At 42.7% G+C, this 24,334-nt stretch overlaps 1 protein-coding gene across 8 annotated transcripts in view; it reads left to right on the top strand.

The window, feature by feature from the left end:
• The first annotated feature begins 10,168 nt into the window (after positions 1-10,168).
• The window catches only part of NF1 (neurofibromin 1), a 276,874-nt gene continuing 262,708 nt past the window's right edge, over positions 10,169-24,334 (top strand). For 7 of the 8 annotated variants that reach the window (XR_012374424.1, XM_073879374.1, XM_073879377.1 and 4 more), the window contains exon 1: positions 10,170-10,620. Coding sequence is in view for 7 of the 8 variants with exons in the window: in XM_073879374.1 (XP_073735475.1) it covers positions 10,561-10,620 (60 nt within the window). In the remaining variant the exon portion in view is untranslated. Of the gene's footprint in view, positions 10,621-24,334 lie in introns of all 8 variants that reach the window. The other variant, XM_073879379.1, reaches the window with a different exon arrangement.

Consider the following 24,334-nt stretch of genomic DNA (forward strand, 5'->3'; position numbering starts at 1 on the left):
AATAAATACCATTAATGATATGGCGAGTATTAGACATTTTAGCAAGAACAAAAAGTAATATATTATTAAAGAAAACTAAGAGTAGCTTAGAATATGCCTACAATTTTTAAGTAAATAAATAAACCTGTACCGGGCATGGGTGCTTAAAATTTTTTACTGAAAGGAATGTTTTTCCAAAAAGTTTTGGGTACCACTGGTCTAAACTATTACATTATAATGCAAAATCACACAGTGAATTGCCAATAAGGAGCTACCGTGCACAGCATTTCTCAAATTCATCTGGCCATGAAACATTTGGAGAGATGAGTGTTCCAGGAAACCTTCTTTGGACAATGCTGGATGCTGGTTAAAAGGGTGGGGTGGACTGCAGACAGAACTGAATTTAACTATCAGCCTCATCATGGACTAGTTGGGTGACCTGAACATATTACTAAATCCTTTTGAGCCTCTGTTATGTGTACCCTGTAATATGGGGCTAGTAATATCCACCGCCTATGTTTGTATGAACTTTAAAAATCATATTGCATATAAGTGCATAGCATAGTGCCTGACTTCTTGAATAGCACTTCTTGAAAAGAAGTTTTCATTGTTTTGTCACCTATGATAGTTATTTAGAGACCTGTTTTATCTTTCATAACTACACTTCTTCAGTGCAAGGATTGAATCTTCTCTTACAAGTCCTGTGTAACACTTAGCTGCAAGAGACATTCATGAATGAATGAAGAAATGAATAATAGAAACAGAATTCTCTGAAACCAAAGCTTGGGAGACTACTTATATCACCGAGGACTGAAGGAAAAACATTTCTTTCTCAGCTGCTTATAATTCACCTTTTAATGACTAAACCAGAACACTTATGTAGGATGAGTCCTCATAGTAAGTAGCATTTGTTTCCTAGGCAGTTGATAACAATTAGCCAGTAATTAATTGTTTCCAGCTGCTAGTCTTTGATTAATCATGCAAATTTATTACAGTTCCCCAGTGGCTTGGTATTGCTAGGAGTTAGAAACCTAGCACACCTGAGATGAAGACAAGATGACCATGAGTGCTTTTTAAAAGAAAATTTATTTTTTCTAGTAATTGCTGCACCCAGTGTAGGGCTCCAACTCATGACCCCGAGATCAAGAGTTGCATGTTCTTCTGACTGAGCCAGACAAGGGCCCCACTAGGAATGCTTTAAAGGTCAGGGGCACAAGGACTGGTGTGGCCAGAGCAAGAACAGCCATGGGAGGATATGATAGGTTTCCTCCACCCCAACTTTATTCAGGTATAATTGACAAATTATAAATTCATTGACAAATGAGACTGAAATATATTTTAAGTATACAGTGTGGTGATTTGATAGATAGATATATATATTGTGGAATGATTACTGCAATCAAGTTGATTAACACATCCATCACCTCACGGTTACTTTTTTTTTTTCTTTTTTGGTCAGAATGCATAAGATCTCTTTCGGCAAAATTCAAGTATACAATACAGTGACCATGCTGTACATTAGACCCCCAGAACTCATTCATCCTAAAACTGAGTTTGTATCCTTTGACCAACATCTCCCCACACCCCCATCCAACCCCTGGCAACCACCATCTATTCTCTATTTCTATGAGTCTGAGTTTTTTGTTTGGGGTTTTTTTTCTTCCCCTCACATATAAGTGATACTATGCAGTATTTGTCTTTTTCTAAATCTGGCTAAAAGTGGGCTTTAAAGGATAGACAAACTATTTCAGGGTCAGATAAAAAGAGTGAAGGCATGATAGAGTCCATTTCCATCTCTCTCCCCCCACCTATTACATGTGTTCCTATTTTAGTATCTCATTATAACAGTGCTAATGATACTACTACTTAAATGACAGACTTATTTTTTTAAGATTTTATTTATTTGAGAGAGAGAGAAAGAGCACAAGCAGAGGGAGAGGGAGAGGGAGAGGGAGAAGCAGGTTCCCTGCTGAGTAGGAAGCCCGATTTGGGGACTCCATCCCAGGACTCCGGGATCATGACCTGAGTGGAAGGCAGAGGCTTAACCCGCTGAGCCACCCAGGCGCCCCAATGACAGACGTATTTAACGATAAATAACCCAAATCTGTCTTAGGCCTCATGTGGCCCAGTTTGGGGGTGATATTGCATTCAAAGAAAGAACCTAGCAATTAAAAATGAAGGCAATTCCTATGGACATTATGCCACTTACAACTCACAGTCACACTGGGGAAAGTCACCGGTCCTTTCACTCCTCTCGGTCTCCACCCGGCAGCTGCTTAGGCCCCGCCCTCTTTCCATTTCTTACTCTCCACTACTCTTAGTTAGGGTTGCATTCAGCCGCACGGAACTGAAACCTGTAGGCGCATGCGTAACAAGAGATGGCGCCTTCCTTTACCTAATGGAGCCCGAACTCCGGGCAGTTCGGGGCAGGGATCCCTGGGCTTCCTTTAGCTTTTATCTTTTGCAAAATGGCTGCTTCATCTTGAATCTGTGTTCTCAGTGGGGAGACAGAAGAATGAAAAAAGCAAATGACAAAAGCTTCATGCATGCCAACTGAGTCCCTCTCTTTCTCTCTCTCTCTTTTTTTTAAGATTATTTATTTATTTATTTGAGAGAGAGAGAAACAGCATTAGGGGGGAGAGGGTCAGAGGGAGAAGCAGGCTCCCTGCCAAGCCAGGAGCCTGATGTGGGACTCGATCCCAGGACTCCAGGACACGACGTGAGCCGAAGGCAGTTGCCTAACCAACTGAGCCACCGAGGTGCCCCCTCTCTCTTTTTTAAATCAGGTAAACAATATTTTTTTTTTTTAGGTTTTTATTTATTTATTTGAGAGAGAGACAGAGAGAGGGAGAAAGAAAGAGCACAAGAAGGGGAGAGGGGCAGAGGGAGAGGGAGAAGCAGACTCCCTAATGAGCGGGGAGCCGGATGCGGGGCTTGATTCCAGGACTCTGGGATCATGACCAGAGCCAAAGGCAGACGCTTACCTGACTGAGCTACCTAGTTGCCCCTTGTTGATTTTTTTAAAGTGGTCACATTGTTCCCTCAGAACAAAATTGGGGGAGAAGGGAAAGAAAGATGGTGGTGTGTGCTGTATCTCTGTCCACCTGAGTGCTCCCTGAACCTTCTCTAACAGATGCCAACTCCCCCCTCCTTCCATTTCTGTTCTTTTTTTCTTTCAGAAGTCACACCGAATCTTTTCTAATCCAGCTTTTTGGCTGTTCCTCTCCCAAGCCGGGAAACACCTACTGGATGCCAGGCGGGCGCTTCTCCAGGCCCCTTGCAAGCATTATTTCATTTAACCATCAGGACAGCCAGATATTTCTATTATTGTCCCACCTAATAGATGTGGAAAGTGAGGCTTACAGTGGGGAATTAACTTGCCAAGGTCACTAGGTAGTAAGAGTTGGTGCTGTCATTTGAACCCGGATGTCCTAGGTGAAAACTGACTCTGAGATGGAGAGTTGTGCCCACGAAGTTCATTGTGAAGTGCTTTCAGGATTAACACTTGGGCAGGAATAAGAACTCACATTTGGCTAGAAGGAGAAGTCAAACTAAGGCATAGTTTCAACAAAAGGCTTCAACCAATCCCACAAAGAGCTTCAGAGCTGAGAAGGCCCTTCAGAATAGTCCCATCTTGAGGCAAAAAGGCCAACCCTTTAGAGACCTACAGAAGTGGGGGGTGGTCTCCTAGACTGGAAGTGGGCTCTCTTGGGGAGCAGGTATGACCTCGGGTGAGGTGGGTCCCTTTTCAAACTGATGGCAATTTCTGCAGAGGGTCTCGGAGAGCCATCAGCTATTAACACTCCCAGCAGCAGAGGGAGGATGCAAAATGAGGACTTGAGGCCTGAAGTGATCGCCATGATGGCCACTTTTATCCTACCTTTGGACTGCTCAGATCCACTTTCTTCATACAAGAAGCTCTGGGAACAGTTCTTACAAGATTCTGGTTGTCCCTTAACCTGGGGAAACAAGCATGAATAAGATTAGTAGGATTATAGCCCTCCATTGATCATCTTCCTTCTCTACCCTTTGTAGATTCCCCTTACCCTAAGCTAGCATCTCTGAGCATCTCATCACCATGCCCTTTTCAGATGTGGCTGCAGCACTTGTCCATTTACCATCATAATTGAACAGGGGAGAATCAAGAGATGCCCCCGTGGATCCCAAGCATACTGTTCTCTGCTTCCGTTGTGTAATAGCTCTGCCTCTTCCTGACGGTCAGGGTCAATTATCCCTGACGAGATGGTGACCCCTTTCCTTGCGTGCTGGTGTCTTAGTAAGAGAAGCCCAAAGTGACTGGGAGGCAGCCATAGTTTAAAGTTTAGTGGGATTATTGCTGTATTCCCTGTTGATAGTGTTCCCCCTTTGGGAACCAGGACCTCTAGACCTGCAGGACCCAGAGTTGTGGAGATGGGAAACACAAATTCTCCTAGTGGGTCACTGGGGATAATGTTAACCAGGGCCACTCCTTCCACCTTTCAGCTCACAGATCCATGAATTCTACCTTTTGGGGACACAGTACCAAATAATTGTCACTGATTAGGGTGCACTCTTTGTCCCGGAGGATGGTGCTCCATCCTCTCTAAGCTGGGCCTCGGTTGTACCTTCAAATGACCATTCCATCACCCCATTGGGCCAGCAGTTCCTGGCTAGCATGGTATATCATAGGACCAATAGATTTCATGGTCGTGGGCCCACTGCAAACCTGTTTCACTTTAAGGAGGTTTCTTTGGTCCAGTGCTATGTTATGGAGGATCCTGTGTCAGTGGATCAAACATTCTCTAGGTCCTTAGACAGTGGTGCTGGCTAAAAACAACAACCGAATTCTGTAGGCAGGAAGAGCAAACCCATACCCAGAATGTGTCTATTCCAGTCCAGGCAAATCATTGTTCCTTCTAGGGTAGAAGATGTCATTTTGGCATCAACAGGCTGGTTGGTTTCCTAAGGGATGGTGTCCTATTAGAGACTTAGTTTTTGTCACTGTTGCTGCAGGTGGGACACTTGGTGGCATCAGTGGCTAGATCAACCTTGGTGAGTAGGGGCCCACGCTGTTAGGCTCATGCATAGTCTCCACCCCTGCCACTGTGGCCCCTCTGGACATGCACTCTTATCTCTGTATTCTCCTAGGGGATACAAATTTCAAAAAATTTAGAGTCTTGGCTAGCTTGCGGGGGGGGGTGCAGTTTCAGAAGTTTTCGCTTGGCCTTCTCCACTATGACAGCGCTTATCCCACAGGCCAAGGGACAAATGAGAGGCTTTTGCCAAATACCAAGTATGTCTTTTCTAATTATACATTCAGGGAGGACCAGAGGACTCATTTTTCTGTATTCTTGCTGGGAACACAGTCTTCTTTAGTCATCAGGTTCTGGGTCTGAAAACTGGCTAAGGTCCAGAAAACAGGCAAGGGACTGTGGCTTTTCATTAGGGCAGGTTCCCTCAGCCTCCTCTTCATCTATCCTTGAGTTTTAAAAGGTGTACACATTGAACCCTGCTGGCCGCGCATGTCCACTTCCTCTCGGTACATGGTGTTCTATTGACTATATCCGTAGCTCTCTGCGGGTCATGTCCCCTAGGCTGCCCCTCTAATCGGACAACTCCTGACAATGGGGCTTAATCTTGCTTTTGTTGGTGAAGTGCTGCCTCCTGGGCTCTATTTCTTCAAGATCCTATCAAGCCTACTGCTGTCATGGAGCCTAGCTCTGTAACAGGATCGCCTGCCATTAACCCTGGTCTTGAGGGGAGCCACCACTGAGCTGTTCAGTGATGCTGATTGTCTCTTCTATTAGCACACTCCTTATTGCTTGCCTAAAGGGCACAACATAGTCAGCTGATGGGATGTGCATGGTATGTCCACTCTAGCGTGCCTACTTCTCTGAGTCTTTTTCTCCCTTCTTCTATTCCCAGCTATGATGGCTCTGGCCTTTCTGTTTTACCTAGTGTGGGCCATTGCTTTCTCTAAGCTTCCTGGAAACCTCCTAGTGACCTGTTAGCATTATCTCCTGTGGGCTTGCTAGGATGTAAATACCATAGTACAGGGACATGCTCATACCAATAAACTCTGCTTTGTCTAGCATTGTGTTCTCCTCTTCCGTCCTCCCTCCCCAATTTGGTACCTGGGGACCCAATCCTGTACCTAGGCTCCTGGCTTCAGCAGGTATATACATGTTAGCAAGCTCTTTTAGCTCCTTCAGTATAGTGCCTCTCCCCTTCTTTGGCAGGTCCAGCATCTGCACAGTGGGGTTATTTTGTGACTTGATTTCAGTTATTGGTCTGGTAGACGGGAGGAAAGGGCCAGGTAGATCCTAAGGAGGATGTATGTTGCCTTGTAAGGTAGACACTTTCACATTTTCAAGCAGGGGGGAGTGGGGCACTTCTGTAAACCCAGAGTGTTCAGGGTGATGTGGGGTTTTAAGGTTTTTATCAATCCAGATGCCCCAAAGTGTCAGGATCCCATTTCTTTCTAACCATGGCACTGATCTTGACATGGAAGACTTGCCAGGGCTGAGAATTCAACCTGTTTGGAGTGCTACTATTCTTATAATTAAATTCTGGGCCTGATCCTCAGCGTTTTCTTCCCTCCCCCCATTTATGTATTCCTAAGGAGGCACTCTAGCCTTAGCCTTTAACTGGTGATTAACCACCCTCAAATTTTCAGTGCCTATTCCACCAATAGCTGTCCAATCTTATAGTTCTTAAATTTCTGTTTTTCCCATATATAAAAAAGTGCCTGATAGGTTACATCTACCCGTGCATTCTTTTTTTTTTTTTAAAGATTTTATTTATTTATTTCAGAGAGAGAGAGAATGAGAGACAGAAAGCACGAGGGGGAAGGGGGTCAGAGGGACAAGCAGACTCCCCGCCGAGCAGGGAGCCCGATGTGGGACTCGATCCCGGGACCCCAGGATCATGACCTGAGCCGAAGGCAGTCGCTTAACCAACTGAGCCACCCAGGCGCCCTCTACCCGTGTATTCTTGCACTGGTACTATATCCCATGCATCCCATCCCATTCCGTCCCCCCTGCTGACAGCTTTCACAGTTGTAGAGCTACAGCATGCCAGGGCCTATCAAGGGCTTCACCTGGGGCCTTACTGCCACCTGGCCAGTGGATGATTCAGCTCCACGGCATCAGACCACACTCATGGGACTAATTGGTTTAGTTCAGATTCTCTGGAAAACCAACTCGGAAATGGAGATATGCAAGCAGGAAATCTATTAGGTAATACCCTGGGGATCCACACTGTGAAGAACTAAGGGAGTTAGGACAGAGCAGAAAGAGAAGTTGAACTGAATACAGTCACAGCTAAATCCTCTTCCTGACCCCCTGGGAGCTGATCCCTTATGAGGGCTCTGGAGTGCCTTAGGATGAGACGTGGAATCTTCCAGCCATTTGTGCAGTTTCTCCTGAGGCCGGTGCGACCTGGCATGAGGTAGCTCTCTAGCTCAGGGCAATTTCTGGAAAGGGACTCATGGTAAAGCTGTAGGCCACTAATGCTCCCAGCAGCTGGGGAAGTGGGTACCTTAGTTCTGAGGTGCCTGGCCCTCCTTGGGATCCTGGAGGTGTGGGGCATGGGTAGAGTGGAGGGAATGCGCCAGGAAGAAGACACTTGGAGACAAAATTGGCAGAGACTGCTGTGTGACCAAGAAACAGGACAACGGAGAGTGATGCATTTTATTTTCATTAATTTTACTATTTTTTATTTAATATACTTGACAAGCGCGAGACATTTAAAACTATAGCAAATGCTAGTATTTCCCCTGAACTCTCTTGTGTTGGACAGTGCAGAACTGGGATGTTAGGACATGATCTAATTCTGTTCTCCTCTGAGGCCATGTCTTTCCACTAGACCAGAGCTAGTCAAACCGGTGCTCCATGGGCTACATTCAGATAGCAAACGTATTTTGTTTGGCTGCACAAAGTTTTAAGAAACGTGAATTGGCTGCCACTATGTAAAAACTGGAAAAGTTTATATGTAAGTTCAGATTTCCAGCCTCTATTGGGTAACCTGAAGATCTAGCAACACTGTGTCAATATTCCAAGGCGGTAATTGACTCAAGCTGAGTGCCGGCTGCCCCTTTAACTGGGTGGGGCCAGGGGGATGTGCTCTTTAGTTCACCACAGTGTCTCTGCATTACCCTCTTTGGCATTTTTGTTTAGAATTCCTGCTGTACTATGCACTGCTTGACACAGTGCATGGTATATATAATAGGTGTTTGGTGCTCCGTATTAGTTCAGCAGAATTGAATGAGTTTAATTGGAGAGGAGGTTGGAGTGAAGTCTTGTGTTAACACTCTCAGTGTTATGAGATGCTTTGCAGTCAGTGGGGGGCCACAGGACAGAAAGTGCAGATTAGGATGAATTAGTGAATTAATGCTGGCTGGAGCCCGAGTAAAGCAAGAAGAGCGGAGGGCCAAGGCTTGAAGTTTGAATGTTCTTACCCTAGAGTTAGAGAGGAATGGGGAATGGGGAACCAGAGGAGAGGAAAGAAAAGCACAAAGGGACGTCAGGAATGGAATGCCAGGGGAGCCAAGGGAGCTGAGGGTTTGGACATTTGCATCCAGGCTAACTAAGATGAAGGGAATAGACAAAGAGCCATGGCAACAAGAAAGTAATTAGGAACTTTCAGAGGAAGCATGAGAAAAGGAGAGGAAGATTGTGCGTCTGGAGGTTTAGCAGCGAAGTAGAGGCATTGGGATACTCTCTGGAGGTATGAGTGAGAGCTTTTTCATGGGTGTTAGTTGGGAAGGGCGTAGATGGGTATTCATTTAATATTTATCCTTTTCTTCAACATTGTCACCATCATTTCTGACATCCTCTAAAAGAAATTAGTTGGTATTCATGTTGCATCCTTAAAGAATGGGCTACAGAATGGTCTAGACCCTATCCTCTTGTTCTAGTGGAATGAAATATTAGTTTATGTATTTTGGACAATCACCAGCCAGGCAAAGATTGGAAACTTCTCTCATGGATATCTCTCTCTGTGCATGGGATATTGGCTTAGAGGATTTTTTTTTTTTTTTGTGGTAAATGTAAAATACTAGTTTTGCTCTGCCTTGTCACCCAATTGGTATCATTCCATGTGGCCTAACTGGCTAATTAGTGTGTGCTCAGAACGTGTAAACTGATTTTAAGATTATCCTAAGTAAAGTGTATTGAGGAAGATAAACTTAAAAATAGCTCATTCCAAAGTTCATGTCCAGTATAGATAGATCATAGTTTTGGATGTAATCCTCTTCCTGGAAAACCAATTTCGTGACCCATTTCACTTGAAATCATTTCAACTGTGGTTTTAGGGGCATGGGGAACGCCTTTGTTTCTGGAGAGCCACAGCCTATCTCTATTGTCTTTGGAGTCAAACCTCCTGGGTTTGCATCCTGACTACCTACCCACTCTGCTTTAGGCAAATCTCAGAACCTCCTGTGACCCAGCCTCATCAATTACATGAGGGTAATACCTATTGGAAAGGCTCATTGAAAGATTTAAATGAGATGATGAATGTTGAATCGATGATGTATGGGAAGCCCTTAGGGGATTATTGAGGATGGTGCAACTTGAATCAATTATCAACTGTGCAAAAGTTTTATTAACTTGGGTGCTTGTCAGTTCAGCAGAGGAAGTCCGGACTGCACTCCGGAGTCTGAGCACTTTGACTGCCATCGGGTCTAGCGCTGGGATTTAAGAGACCGTTAAAAAAAAAAAAAAAAATCATTGAATCTCTCTTGGCCTTACTTTTCCCCGTTTCTCCCCAGTTTTTACTAGCTACGAAGGACCTGAAAGCCTGAGGTTGTGTGCTTTATTTTTTGTGAGAGCTTAAGGCAGAGAGGGACTGTTGCACAGCCTCCCCAGATCAGAGGCAGAGATCGCGCTGGGAGAAACGCTAGCCCTAGGGCGCCCTAACTTCCAACCTGGGGAGCAATCCAAACCCGGAGGCCGGCGGGGGAGGGGGAGCCTCTTGTGGCGGTGGGGATGCGAGCGGATGTTCCCGGGTCAGCTCGGACTCTCGCCGGCTGAACCCAGAACCCGAGCGTAGGTGAGCCCGGCGGCGAAGAGGGACGCACGCCTCCGGGCCCGGAGGAGTTAGGTGACGTCACCTCCAGGAGGACTCGCTTTTTCATTAATGAAACCGGCCGGCGCGGGCGCATGCGCGGCAGGCCCCCTTCCCTCTCGCTTCCCCCTCCCCTTTCCCAGCCGCGCTCTCAATCTCTAGCTCGCTCGCTCTCCCTCTCCCCGGGCCGTGGAAAGGATCCCACTTCCGGTGGGGTGTCATGGCGGCGTCTCGGACTGTGATGGCTGTGGGGAGACGGCGCTAGTGGGGAGAGCGACCAAGAGGCCCCCTCCCCTCCCCGGGTCCCCCTCCCCCGTCCCCCTTCCCCCTGCCTCCTCGCCAACGCCCCCTTCCCCTGTCCCCCTCCCGGCTCGGCGCAGGCCCCCCATCCCCACCCCCGTGGGAACGTTCGGAGCCTGCACTCCTCAGACCCTCTCCTCGCCTCTGCCCTCACCTCGGCCCCCGCTCTCCGCCCTCTTCCCGGCCCTGGGCGCCGGCCGGCCCGTCCCTCCGCCGCCCCCCGGCCGCGGGGAGGACATGGCCGCGCACAGGCCGGTGGAATGGGTCCAGGCCGTGGTCAGCCGCTTCGACGAGCAGGTAACGGGCCCGTGGCGGGCGGGAGGTGGGAGCGAAGTGGGGGTGGGGGCGGAGTGGGTGAGGGGAGGAAGGAGCAGCCGCCTCCCCCGCGGCTGCCTCGGGCTCTGGAGGAAAGGAAGGGGGGAACCAGAGGGGGTGGCCTAGGGGGGAGGTGCGGGAAGGAGGGGACGGCTGGTAGCTCTGGCTCCCCTTCCCTCCTAAGTCGGGGGGTGGGGCCTTTTCCCTGACCACCCCTCGGACCCGCCATCCCCTTTATCCTAGCCCTTCCGCTTGCTAATGAGGATGAGTGACCTGGGGGCGCTTTCAGGGGCTCTCCATCTGGATTTAATTACCCCCCTTACTTTTTTTTTTTTGAACGGAGGTGGGTAACGTTTAGGGGTTTCCCCTTACCTCAGTGGACCTCTGAACTGAGGGTAACTGAAGGAACCCCCAGGCTTGTCTTGTGTACCCCCAGTAGGAGAACGATAACATCCCGCCCCTCCCCCAGTTTCTTCAGCTTCCTCTCTTGGACGGGGAAGAGTAGAAGAAAGCAGGGAAAGCACAGGTTTTCTTACTTTCTGCTCCCTTGTCTCTGCCTGCCCCGAGAGCCCCAAGTGCACACACACACACACACTGCACATCTTTTCGGTACCCCACATGGGCGTCCCCCCCCCCCCACATCCTGATGAGCCAAGACTGACATTTACATTGCCGTTGTAGTAGGAACCATGGTTCTCGTTCCCTTATGCTTCTGAAATATCTTTCCCTTTTTTCTTCCTTGGTAATTGCAGTTTCACCCTTTATTTTGCCAGCGGTCTGAGAATGTGAATTTGGCTTTCTTGAGTGAGAATCTTGGGGAGTAAGGGGAGAAAGGTGAAAGGAAAAGTGGGAAACTGCATCTGAGTCCCTGACAGCAGAGAGCAAGGACAGCTGGGATGTGGTACTGGAGCCCATAATTCTGCTAGTGTTTTGTTGTTGTTTTTAACTCTCACCTCTTGGTTGACAGGAGAACTTTCATTGAGAATATTTGGGGTGGAAAAAAAAGTTTCATAGCTTGGGGAGGTGCCTTTTTATTCCCTGAGCTTCACACACTGAATCTTGGGGCTGATCAGAATGAATGCACACGAAGCCTTTTGTCAGTGGGAATTAGTTTAACTTTGTGTTGCTGTAGGTCGTTGGGGATGGTTTAAAGGGATGCTTTTTGCAGGTCCCTTCTACCCTGGGCTTCCTGTGATGAGGGAACTGTTTAAGATTGAATCAATCTATTTTGTTTACTGGATACAATCATAAAAGTGATCATGGGAGCTGAATGGAGTGGGGAGGAGGGCTCCACTTTTATTGGATCCACAAACATTTCCTTGCAGGACTCAGAGTGTTTCTGACCTACCTGAAAGATATTTGGGAATAGGGAGCAGGACTGAGAAGAAACTACAGAGATAAAATAGAATTACAAAGCTGTCAGGGGCTTGCAGGGGTTGTCGCACCCATTCTTCCCCTTCCAGACCAAAAAGCATCTAAACCAAGTGTACTACAAATCTATCTGAGGAAGTAAAATGTTACTGCATTTATTTGGGTTGGTGTTATTGATAGAGCATTACATTGAAAACTTGAGAGAAAAGACTTTCTCTGTGTAATCTTGAAAAAGGATTTAAAAAGCACTTGGAAGAACCCCAAAGCTGAGCCTTGTGGACAGCATAATCTGGATGCAGGAATTTGAAGGATTCACACCATCATTGTTTTTCTCCAATTTTTTTTATTAAATAATTTTCCCCCAGTTTTTAGACTTTATTTCTTCTTGCCTGTTGATCTCTAGGCTTATCTGCTACATATGGAAAAGATAGTTTTCTAAATTTTAAAAGAAGGATGATTTCGATTATATGCCCAGTAATGCAAGTAAATATTTCCTTCTTTTTGTCTCCAGTGTTAAAGGACCTTAGGCTTTGCTGTTTGCCTTGTTATGAATATTGTGGGATCAAACTCACCACCATCTGTTAAAAATTAAGAACATAAGAGTTTTAAATGGAAGCATTTTTAAAAAAATATATTCCTTATGTTGTAATTAAGAGAAAGATACATAGGGCAAATTATTCCTCACATTTTTCTCTTACAAGGTTAAAGCTCACTGATCACGATACAAAAGTATAAGGGTTTTCAGTGTTTAATATAAGGTACTTCTTTGTATACCTTAACTTACTACAGAAGTAATAAATGTTTAATTCAGATTAGAGTGTACCTTGAGGTTGGAAAGTGAGAAAACTGAGGCACAGATATATTAAATGACTTTCCAAGGTCACATAGCAGACCTAATAACAAGAGCCTCAGTATGAAAAGTATCGAATGCTGCACAATCAGGAATACTTTTTCTGAAAAGTATCTTGTAGGATTTGTTTTAATAACCCGTTTAGTTAAGAGAGAAGCGTTTACATTTTTATTGAGGGGAAGGAAAGCTCTACATGTAGTGAGAGGTATTTGTATAAGAGTCTTAAATGTTTTAGCTATTTCTAAAAGTTTTAAGTTTTGGATATATTGTCTATATTTTGTTTCACTGGGTCCAGCGGGATTCAGGCTGCTTTTTATTAGAGCTAAGACATGTGTATATATTGAGCCAGAGAGCATGTGCAAGTCTAAAGGTAGCAGCTCTATTTGTGATTGAATTGATGTTTTGGTTGGCCTTCTAATATTTAAGGTGATTAAAGCAGAAATGCATTGCTAGCCATTGCTGATAAGGTTTTGTACTCTGATGGGTATTGCTTGGCAACTTGATGTGGTAGACTCAGTTAAAAGAAGTGGTAGTGTTCCATCTTGACGTTTTGAGCTTAAGTCCTTGTTTCCAAGTGGTAAATGAAATTGCTGTAACGTGCTAGTATTGCACCTAAACGTAGTATTTATGGCCTAAGTTGAATGATTCTTCCCAATTTTAAACGTAGCTACCTCTTTGATTAGGGAAATGGCAGTTGCAAAGGTGGAAGGCCAGAAAGTTGAATGAATGTATCAGTTATATCTTCTGCTTCTCTGTAACCTGCCTTTATGGTGCTGAATAGTAAATTTTAAATTGAAATTGGCAAATTTTAGGTGTGTAGCTCTAAATTGTGGCTTATTAGGTTACTTAAATTATAGAAAACCTTGTTACATGCCCCACCTAGCTCTGTGTGCCCTACCTGTTGGGTAGGACTTTGTTTCTTTTTTTTTTTTTCCCCTAAAGATTTATTTATTTGAGAGAGAGAGAGGAAGTGAGAGCTGGGGAGGGGGCAGAGGGAGAGGGAGAGAATCTCAAGCTGACTGTCTGCTGAGTGTGGAGCCAGATGCGGGGCTTGATCTCATGACCCTGAGATCATGACCTGAGCCAAAATCAAGAGTCGAATGCTCAACCGAATGAGCCACCCAGGCACCCCAGTAGGACTTTGTTTCTGAAAGGGCATATAAAAAAACTGTGGTTATTTGTAGATTTTTTTCTTTTTTTTAAGAAATTGGAAAAAAAGATCCCCAAATGATTTGTCGTAAATATGTTCATTTAAGCATTTATATTTTCCGTATCTGGTCAAGTGAAAACAGTATTTAACACTCCCTCCCATTTTTAAGAGCATATTAGAGAATAAACTCTGATTTTTGATTTGAAATCATAGCATATTAGTTATTGTAAATTGAATGCTAATTGGAATGCCCTTTGAATTGGTGGTATAAAATACACGCGGTATAAAATGATTGGCAAGGGGCGCCTGGGTGGCTTAGTCGGTTAAGCTCTGACTCTTGATTTTGGCTTAGGTCATGATCTCAGGGTCCTTGGATCGAGCCCCACGTCCAACTCCACACTCAAGTGGGGAGTCTGCTTGAGGATTCTATCTCCCTCTCCCTCTGCCCCTCCACCTGCCTCATGTGTGTCCACACGCTCTCATAAATAAATCTTAAAAATGATTGGCAAGTGTCTTTGAGGTTAAAACCACATGTTAATTGGCTAAATAGATTTGTAAAACTTTGAAGCTGTTTTGGATTAAAAAAAAAAATCTCCTGGGGGTGCCTGGGTGGCTCAGTGGTTAAGCATCTGTCTTCGGCTCAGGTGATGGGCCCAGGGTCCTGTGATAGAGCCCCACATCGGGCTCCTTGCTCAGCGGGAAGCCTGCTTCTCCCTCTCCCACTCCCCCTGCTTGTGTTCCCTCTCTCGCTGTGTCTCTCTCTGTCAAATAAATAAATAAAATCTTAAAAAAAAAATCGCCTAGCCTTGTTCTTAAAGCCTTGTCTGCCATTTTTATAAGGCCTTAAAAGTAGTTGAAAATGAGTACTCTTTTGGTGAGGGGTATTTTTTTTTTTAAGATTTTTATTTTATTTATTTGAGAGAGAGAGAATGAGAGAGAGAGCAAGCACAGGAGAGGGGGGAGGGTCAGAGGGAGAAGCAGACTCCCTGCCGAGCAGGGAGCCTGATGCGGGACTCAATCCAGGGACTCCAGGATCATGACCTGAGCCGAAGGCAGTCGCTTAACCAGCTGAGCCACCCAGGTGCCCTGGCGAGGGGTATTTTATGGTGAGGAAAAAAATGCTTATTCTTTATTCTGGAACTCATTTTTAATTATTTTTTTTTAAGATTTTATTTGAGAACAAGAGAGAGAGCGAGCGAGCATGAGTGGTGGAGGCAGGGGCAGAGAGAGAGGGAGAAGCAGGCTCCCTGCTGACCAGAAAGCCGATGTGGGGCTTGATCCAGCATGACCTGAGCTGAAGGCAGATGCTTAACCTACTGAGCCACCCAGGCGCCCCTGGAACTCATATTTTTAAAAAATTTCTTACCACTGGTCCTCAATTTTCTATGCTCCCTCACTCCCCTTACCTTATGTAGCATCTAATTTAACCTTTCTTTATGTGACTGCCTTCCTTTTGCCTTCAAACTTACTGAGATTTCTTTTCTCAAACGTTTACTTGGTCCTGTAGCTTTCTCTCAGTGGATCATTTTTTTTTTCTTTTTGTTGCCAGATACCTGCTGCCTCTACTGTTTATCCACCCATTTCCTTTATAGCTGAAAACTAGCTTCTGCCTCTGCTTTCCTTCTGGATTGCTGCTTTCTTGAAAGTGATTCCTTCTGGCAAAACAGTGGTTTTTCTCAACCGTAGTGCCGCTGTGGTATTCTATTACCTCTGGAAACCAGTCTACTGGAATTCCTAAGAAAACAGTACTGACTTGTATGTGTGCTTGCAGATCCTTATATATTGATGTGCTCATCGATCCTTGGAAGGATTTGCTTTCTCTGTCGTACCGTGCTGCCTATCACTGAATTGGGGTTCCTAAGTGGGGTCTGAGTTTTGTTCTGCTATTTACTACCTCTGTCCTTATGCTAGCCCTTATTAGATCTCTGTGGATCTAGATTTTCCTCGTCTGTCAGAAAAGAATTAACTAGAAAATCTCTAAGGTTCTCTATCTAGTTTAAATATTCGATGATTTTAATATTTTAATAGCATCTCCCCGTGCCATAACAGTCCATTGGGAGCTGACTCCACTTAATTTACCAAACTGTTTCTCATTATGCCTCAGCATGCACCTATGTCCCAGACAGGTTGGCTCAGTCTCTTCTGTATATATCATGCTTATTCCTGCTTCTCAGCCTTTGTTGATGCCAGCCCCTGCCTGAATGCTTTCGTCCTCCTCTGTGCTTTTAAAATTCCTATCCATCAATGTGCAGCTCAAGCTTCAAGCTTCATTTTCCCCATGAAGTCTTTTCGGATTAAACTCACTTCTTGGTGTGCTTGTCACCTGGGGTTTCTCCCCTCAGGAGGGTTGATTGAACACAGCTTAGTATTTGCTCTTCTCTTTTTGTCAAATAGAGTGTAAACTTTCTAAAAAGCAAGAAACCTCTGGTAGAATTCTCATATAGTCACCTCAGGGCCCTGCATAGTTATGAGCATATAGTGTGTCATTGATGGAATGTTTTGTATATGATTCCTGGTTGAAAGATTGATTGGCTAAAAGGAGCGGTGATTTTGGCTTTTAAACGGAAATAACTGAATTTTAATGTAGTGTTTGTAATAGCCTAGGTCTTATAACTTAAATGATATTTTAATCATGAATAGTTTTTTTTTTTAAGCAATAGCTTTGAGGAACTTGCACATATTTATATTTCTTCCCACAGAGCTAACATGTTTTATGAATCAAGTTTCAGATCTGATTAACTACCTTTGTGGTCTTGGATTTGTCACTTGCTTTTAGTGGTAAGTTTCTACATAAGGAAATTTTTTGCAGTAGTCTGATAGGATCATGAATGCAAAGTGCTCTGAAAAATCTGAAAGTATGTAAATGTAAGATTTACACATTTTCTTTACAGCTTATAGACTTTTGTGTTTTCACTAAATAAGGGAGATTGACTGGTCTCTGGATATTCCCCCGAAATGTACCTTGACTGATATACATGCATTGCTGTAGCATTCGTTGATAAATACTTAGGGTACTGAGTGCATCCTTATGTAACATTATCGTGGATGTCTGTAATTGATTTTTCTCGCTTTATTATCTAATTTATAGCAAATACATGGCTCCTCAAGTTTGGGACGTTTAATATAAAAGTGTCATAAGGTATTGTGTGAATTCGGCCAGCAATATTGTTATATTTTATTTTATTTTATTTTTTTAAGAGTTTATTTTTTTAAGATTTTATTTATTTATTTGAGAGAGAGAGTGCGCACGAGCACGAGCTGGGGGGAGAGACAGAGGGAGAGACAGAGGGAGAGGCAGACTCCCAGGACGCTGGGGTCATGATCTGAACCAAAGACAGACACATAACCAACTGAGCCACCCAGGCATCCCTGATTTTAACTATTCCTATATGTGACATTTTGAACAATAGGAAATTAGGTTCTTAAATCTTCCTCTTCTTCTTTTATTTTATTATTATTTTTTGATGTGTTTAGCATAAAGAATTTTGTGCTTATAGGAAAGGTTAGTGATCTATTACCATACAGTAGTGCCTTGTTTTTACATCTTTTTTCTTTGGATTACTGATACTGCTATGGGGCATTTTTGTTTTAGTGTTTTGGGGTTCTTTATAGACTCTGTATTGTTGCATTTTAACAACATGCTTTTAAAGGTGAGCAGTGTATTAATTAACATGTATTTTGTAGATGTGTTCCTTCAGCTTCAGTCTGTTCTTCATTGGGAGTTGTGTGTGTGTATCAGACAGGGGACAGGAGGTATAAGAAGGCTTTTTTTTTTTTTTTTAAAAGGATGTTTAAGGAGGAGAATATTCCATAGATGTAGAAGGGGAGGTTAGCTTAAACTGTTAAAAGGCTTAGAATCAATACTGAAGCTGAATATGGGCATCTTAAGTTCTTTCTTTGCAGAGGATTGACTTGTATTTATAAAAGCATTGGCTTATTTTATCTGAGATCTTTTAGAATACCCCATTTTCTTGCGGGTGGAGAGGGAAAGATGAGACAAAGTTTGTTTTGACCTTGAAGAATAGAAAAGTTAAGGTGTTTCACATTGTGGTGACTGAATTTAAGTTTCAGCAGTCTGTAAAATTCTGTATCATACTGCCAGAGCCTTCAGTAAACAGAGCACTCTGAGAGGTTGTGCTGAAGAAAATTTTAATATTGCAGAATATGTATAACTGGAATCGGTAGTGCCCTCATTAAGGTCTCTTAAGGTGCACACAGTAGACTGCCTATCTGACCACTTCAAATGTCCTATGCCAGTGATATATAGTTACCTTCTTTAGTTCTCTGAGAGTGGCTTTAGAGCCATTGACTTTATCATCAAAAGAACTGTTGAGACAAGAAAGCCCCAAGCTAATCTGGAATCCCATCCTATTATGATGAAGAATTGAAATTGTTCTCTAAACCTTTACATGTTTTTTACTATAAATGGCACTGATTACTTTGCAGTAGCAATAACTTGAGGTGCAAACTCCCAGATTGCATATTTCCTTTAAACCACAGGTTGGCTCTCTTTTGGTTTGGCTTAAGGTTGCCACTACAGTCTACAAGCTGTTGCCTGCCCCTATTCATATTTTGTAGCTTTGAGTGTCTTATCCTATTGAATTTCAGAGAACTTACTTAACTTTTCCTGATGAAATCCTTTCCCCCTTCACTTCACATCCCCCAAGTAGGGTAGTATATCTAGTGTAAGAGGCATGAAGTTGAGTAAATAGCAGGACTTTTAGGAATATATTTTAAAGGTTTTTTACCTAACTTATTTTTTTAAAGATTTTATTTATTTATGTGACAGAGACACAGCGAGAGAGGGAGAGGGAGAAGCAGGCCTCCTGCGGAGCAGGGAGCCTGATGCGGGGCTCGCTCCCAGGACCCTGGGATCATGACCTGTGCTGAAGGCAGACGCCCAATAACTGAGCCACCCAGGGGCCCCTTACCTAACTTATTTTTAATCATAGTTTTATACTGTGTATAAAGGTAATGACCTTGTGGGTAATTACCATGCATAAGAATCTCAAGTGACCCTTTTCACTGTAATTGTTGACAGCTTTCCTTGGGTAGTCTTCATAGTAATTTGGGCATGAGGAAACAACCACCTCAAATTTGTGATGACAGTAAACTAGGTGGTAAAAAAACAAAACAAAACTTTTTATTGTATAGCTTTCAGGGTGGCCTTGGACCACTCACTTCTCTGAACTTCAGTTTTTTATGTTTTCATCTGGAAAATGGGGATAATACCTGCCTACTCATATCATGGGCTTGTTTAGTGTCAGGTGTGAATCTTACATGAAAGGAAGCTGTAAAGTCATAAAAATATATTACTGTGATTATCGTCATGTGCAGTATTTTTTCTATCCCTTCTTTATAGTTTGATTATTATGATATAGTTTGGTATTAATATTACTTTGCATGAGGAAAAATAAAACTAGAGATGCAGAGCAACTTGTCCACAATCATATGACATGTAATTAATTGAGTTTAAATTAGTGTGTGGGTGTTAATCCTTAGAGCAGTAACTTTTCAATAAAGCTTTACAGAAAAGATCTAAATTTTTTGAACAGATAGCACAAATATGTAAAGTGAGAAATGGATTATTGTTTCTTCACTCAAAGTTGAGTTGTTAACATTTTACCTTTTATGTTCATATGAGTGTATCTGGAAATCTTTCAACACATCTGGTCATGTGTTAGAGACATAACTAGACATACATTTTAAACATTATATCTTTGATTTCATTATTTATCATTCTTTTCACCTTATCAAAGCTTCTTTGGCTGTTTTTTAGATTTTAATTATTTGTGTGAGAGAGACAGAGAGATAGCACGCGCATGGAGAGCATGGAGTGGGGGAGAAACAGAGGGGGAGGGACAAGCAGACTCCGCCCTGAGTAATGAGCCTGACTTGGGGGGGTCGATCTCACAACCCTGAGATCATGACCTGTGCCAAGATCAAAAGTCAGATGCTTAACCGACTGAGTCACTCAGGCACCCCAAAATTGTTCCCCTTTTATTTAGTTTTATAACATTGCATTATATTCACTGAAGATTTTTAGGTGAAGAGAGTTGAATAAGAAGGTGAGAGAGTAGAATTTGTTAGAATACCAACAGGAATGTACAATTATAAATGTGAGACTGTGTATTTATTTCATTTTTTAATTTTGGCGTTTTACTGTCCAGTTTCATAAAATTGGTTTTCATACTCTAAGAATATTCCATTTAGGATTTGATTAAATTTGAGCCAACTCTTTAAACTTTGGTAGTATTTGAGTGCTTTATCCTGTTGGATTTTTGGGTATTTCTGTCTTTTTTTCTTTCTTTCTTATATATATGTTTTCAGTCCCACGCTCCCCCCCCCCCCCCCCGCCCCAATCTCTCAAACCATTCATCCTGACTTTTGGAGTATCTTTTCACCATCCAACTCTGCTCAGGGCTGGGAAAATGTTTTTTTTAATACTCCAGGCAGGTCTTGCTTTTTTGGGTAATGGACTGAAGTGGGGTGGGGGGGAGCATTTGTATTTCCTGTTATGTTTCAGTTTTGGCCTCTGATAATTGAATTTGCAAGAGAGAATGGAAGAAGTAGGAGGTTTTGTTTTGGTCAAATGTTGGCAGCAAAGATCAATGAAGACCTGTGCTTTGGTTTCTGCCCTGACTCAACTACCTTGTGATATGTAAATCTAAATTCTGAGTTGTTTCATTATCTGTAAAACAGGAGAAATAGGATCTGACAGTCTAAAACTTTTATAATTCTTAAAACGGATTGATTTTTGTTTTATATTTTAGAGCTAGTCCTCTGAAAAAAATCATTCCAGTCACTAATTGATTAGTCACAGATCCTTAGAAGGAATCTGAGATTATTTAAATCCACTTCTGCAGTAGCCTTGGCAGATGATTGTCCAACCTCTATTTGGACATTTATTTAAAAAAAAAATACAGTAGTAATTCATGTTCATTGTAGAAATTCAGTAAATCACACACAGACAAAATGAATAAAAGTCATTTATAATACCACACTGCAGAGAGAACCACAGTTAAAATTTTGGTATATAATTGTGCTGATTCTGAAATCAGACTGTCTGGGTTTGAATTCTTGGGCTCTGCTTTGCCACTGCTTCCTAGCCCTTGGCCAGTTTACTTCTTCAAGCTTCAGTTTCTTCACTTGTAAAATAGTCAGTAAAAGTATCTAATTTTCAGAAATGGTTGTGAGATTTAAATTAGGAAATATGTGTAAAGCATGTTGCATGGGTTCTTGCACTTGGAAGGAGCTCAATAAATGTTAGCTACTGTTGTTAGGTTGTTGGAATTGAATGAGATACATTGTTTTATAATCTGCTCTTTTTTTAAAAAAAGATTTTATTTATTAGAGAGAGAGAGATCACAAGTAGGGGTGGGGGGTAGAGGGAGAAGCAGACTCCCCACTAAGCAGGGAGCCTGATGCAGGACTCGATCCCAGGACCCTGGGATCATGACCTGAGCGAAGGCAGACGCTTAACCGACTGAGCCACCCAGGCGCCCTATAATCTGCTCTTTTAACATACCAACATAATGTGAACATTTGCCCGTTTGATTACATTTTCTTTTACAGTATTTAAAAATTTTAAGTAATTTTAATTTTTTCTTAATATTTTAGAATTTTCTACATTGAACATGTTTATAATCAGAAAAACAACCAGTAACAAAGTAAATATTACTTTATAAAATATGATTAGAATGTGTTAGTGTACAAAGTTATAATCTCATTTTCTATCAGTGTAAGGTTAACATAGAGGTAGGATCTGAATGAAATGAATATAATAAGATTAAAATATAAGGGCTTGTTACAGTACCTTCAGCTATCTAGGTGAAAGGGGGACCATGACTTGAGTACAAGCGCAATCTCCTTGATGGGTCTATTGATTTTAGAGTTTTCTAGGATGGTTATGTGGTTGCACCGTACAAAGTTTAGCCAGTCTCATTAAAGACAGGTTAAACCCTTTATCTTTTCTTATCTATTACAAATAATACTATGGTATGTACTCTTAATTTTGCCCTCTGGTTGACCAGAGATACTACATCTCAAGGTAATCCATTCCATTAGTTAAAATAGTAATTATTAAATACTCAAATTGAGGGGTGCCTGGGTGGCTCAGTCGTTAAGCGTCTGCCTTCGGCTCAGGTCATGGTCCCAGGGTCTTGGGATCGAGCGGGCTCCCTGCTCTGCGGGAAGCCTGCTTCGCTTCTTCCTCTCCCACTCCTCCTGCTTGTGTTCCCTCTCTCACTGTGTCTCTCTCTGTCAAATAAATAAATAAAATCTTTAAAAAAAAATACTCAAATTGAGCCTCATCTGTCATATCAGTAAACATTTAAGTGTTTTTGTGATACATGCTGAGCATTGTGGTGAATGCTGGGGTAATAAAGACAAGATATGGCTCTTGCTCTCAAGGTACCTAAAGTCTTGATGAGGAAGAAAGACAATAAGAAAATTATGGTAAATATTTTGATAGATGCATAATGTATAATGGGTGCATGTAAGAAGAGCACTTAATTTACTTTACTCCTTATTTATTTATTTAGTTAGTTAATAGGTTCCATGCCCCAATGTGGGGCCTGAACTCACAACCTTGAGATCAGGAGTCAGTTGCTCTACCCACTGAGCCAGCCAGGCACCCCTGAGGAGCAAATTTAGACTGGGCAGTCAGGGAGAGCTTGTCAGGGAAAATGAAGCCTGAACTGTATTATGAATCTTGTAGGATCTTGTATACTATACAAAAATGTTTAAACTCTCTTTTGAAGGCGTTGGGCAAATATTTCATCTAATGCCTTATCCTTACGTGAGGGAGATTGAAGAATATAATAAAGGGAAATGATGGTATGAGGTACCTACCATAGGAGGTAGAAGAAAATAGGGATCTTGAATTCAGGTAGTGGAATTAGAGACTGAGATGGTAGAGAAGTAAAGAATGGGTTTATCATAGTTGTTGGAGTAAATGAGAATGGGTGCAGTTTAAGGACACTTAGCAATACAGGACATTATTAAGGACTCAGCTGAATTTGGAGACCATTATCTTTGTTATGGTCATAGTCCCTAGAATTAAGATCAAGGAAGGTTAAAGATCAGATGTTGGATAGGTGGTCCACCTTGTTATTGAAGTCACCTAGATTAGAGTTGCCAGATTTAGCAAATAGGATGTCTAGTTAAATGTGAATTTCAGGGGCACCTGGGTAGCTCAGTCTGTTAAGTGTCCAACTCTTGGTTTTGGCTCAGGTTGTGATCTCACGGTGGTCAGATCCAGCCCTGTGTTTGGCTCCATGCTCAGCGCAGAGCCTGCTTAAGATCCTCTGCCTCGCTCTCTCCCTCTGCCCCTCCCCCTGCTCCCACTTGCACATGCACTCTCTCTAGAGAGAGAGAGAGAGAGAGAGAAGCAGAGGGAGAGGGAGAGAGAGAATCCTAAGCAGGCTCCATGCTCAGTGCAGATCCCAATGTGGGGCTCGATCTCACAACTCTGAGATCATGACCTGAGCTGAAATCAAGAGTCGGTTGCTTAACCAACTGAGCCACCCAGGTGCCCGTCCCTGATAAAATAAATAAATAATAAAATCTTTAAAAAAGAAATGTGAATTTCAAATAAATAATGGATAAATTAAGTATAAATATTTCCCAAATATTGATGGGATATACTTATACTAAAAAGAATTATTCATGTTTATTTGAAATTCAAATTTAATTGGAAGTCGTATATTTTATCAGGTAACACAAACCTAGATGATACTGGATGGTGATGGATTTGAGGTAGAGGAGTGACTGAGCCGGGAGCCAAATTGTTTTGATGATGGGGGAAAATATCTAGAAAGTTGTAGGTGACTGTGACAAGGTTATTTTTTTTAATATAGGTGTAGTTGACATACGATATTATATTAGTTTCAGATGTGTGACATACTTATTTGACATTCACATACATTATGAAATGATCACCATAAGTCTAGTTATCATCTGTCATCATACATAGTTATTTCAGTATTATTGACTGTGTTCCCTATGCTGCACTTTACATCCCCATGACTTACTTTGTAACTAGAAGTGTGTACCTTTTGATCCCCTTCACCTATTTTACCCGTCCTCTTACTCCACTCCCCTCTGGCAACCACCAGTTCATTCTCTGTTTCTGTTTTGTTTGTTAATTTGTTTTTTTAATTTTTAAAAAAATTTATTTAGTTTTAAAGATTTTATTTATTTATTTGACAGAGAGAGACAGCGAGAGAGGGAACACAAGCAGGGGGAGTGGGAGAGGGAGAAGCAGGCTCCCCGCGGAGCAGGGAGCCCGATGCGGGGCCGATCCCAGGACCAGGACCTGAGCC

This window comes from Callorhinus ursinus, unplaced genomic scaffold, assembly GCF_003265705.2.
Source record: "Callorhinus ursinus isolate GAN/ISIS: 27379988/994484 unplaced genomic scaffold, GSC_fseal_2.0 scaffold34, whole genome shotgun sequence".
Classification (NCBI taxonomy): Eukaryota; Metazoa; Chordata; class Mammalia; order Carnivora; family Otariidae; genus Callorhinus; species Callorhinus ursinus.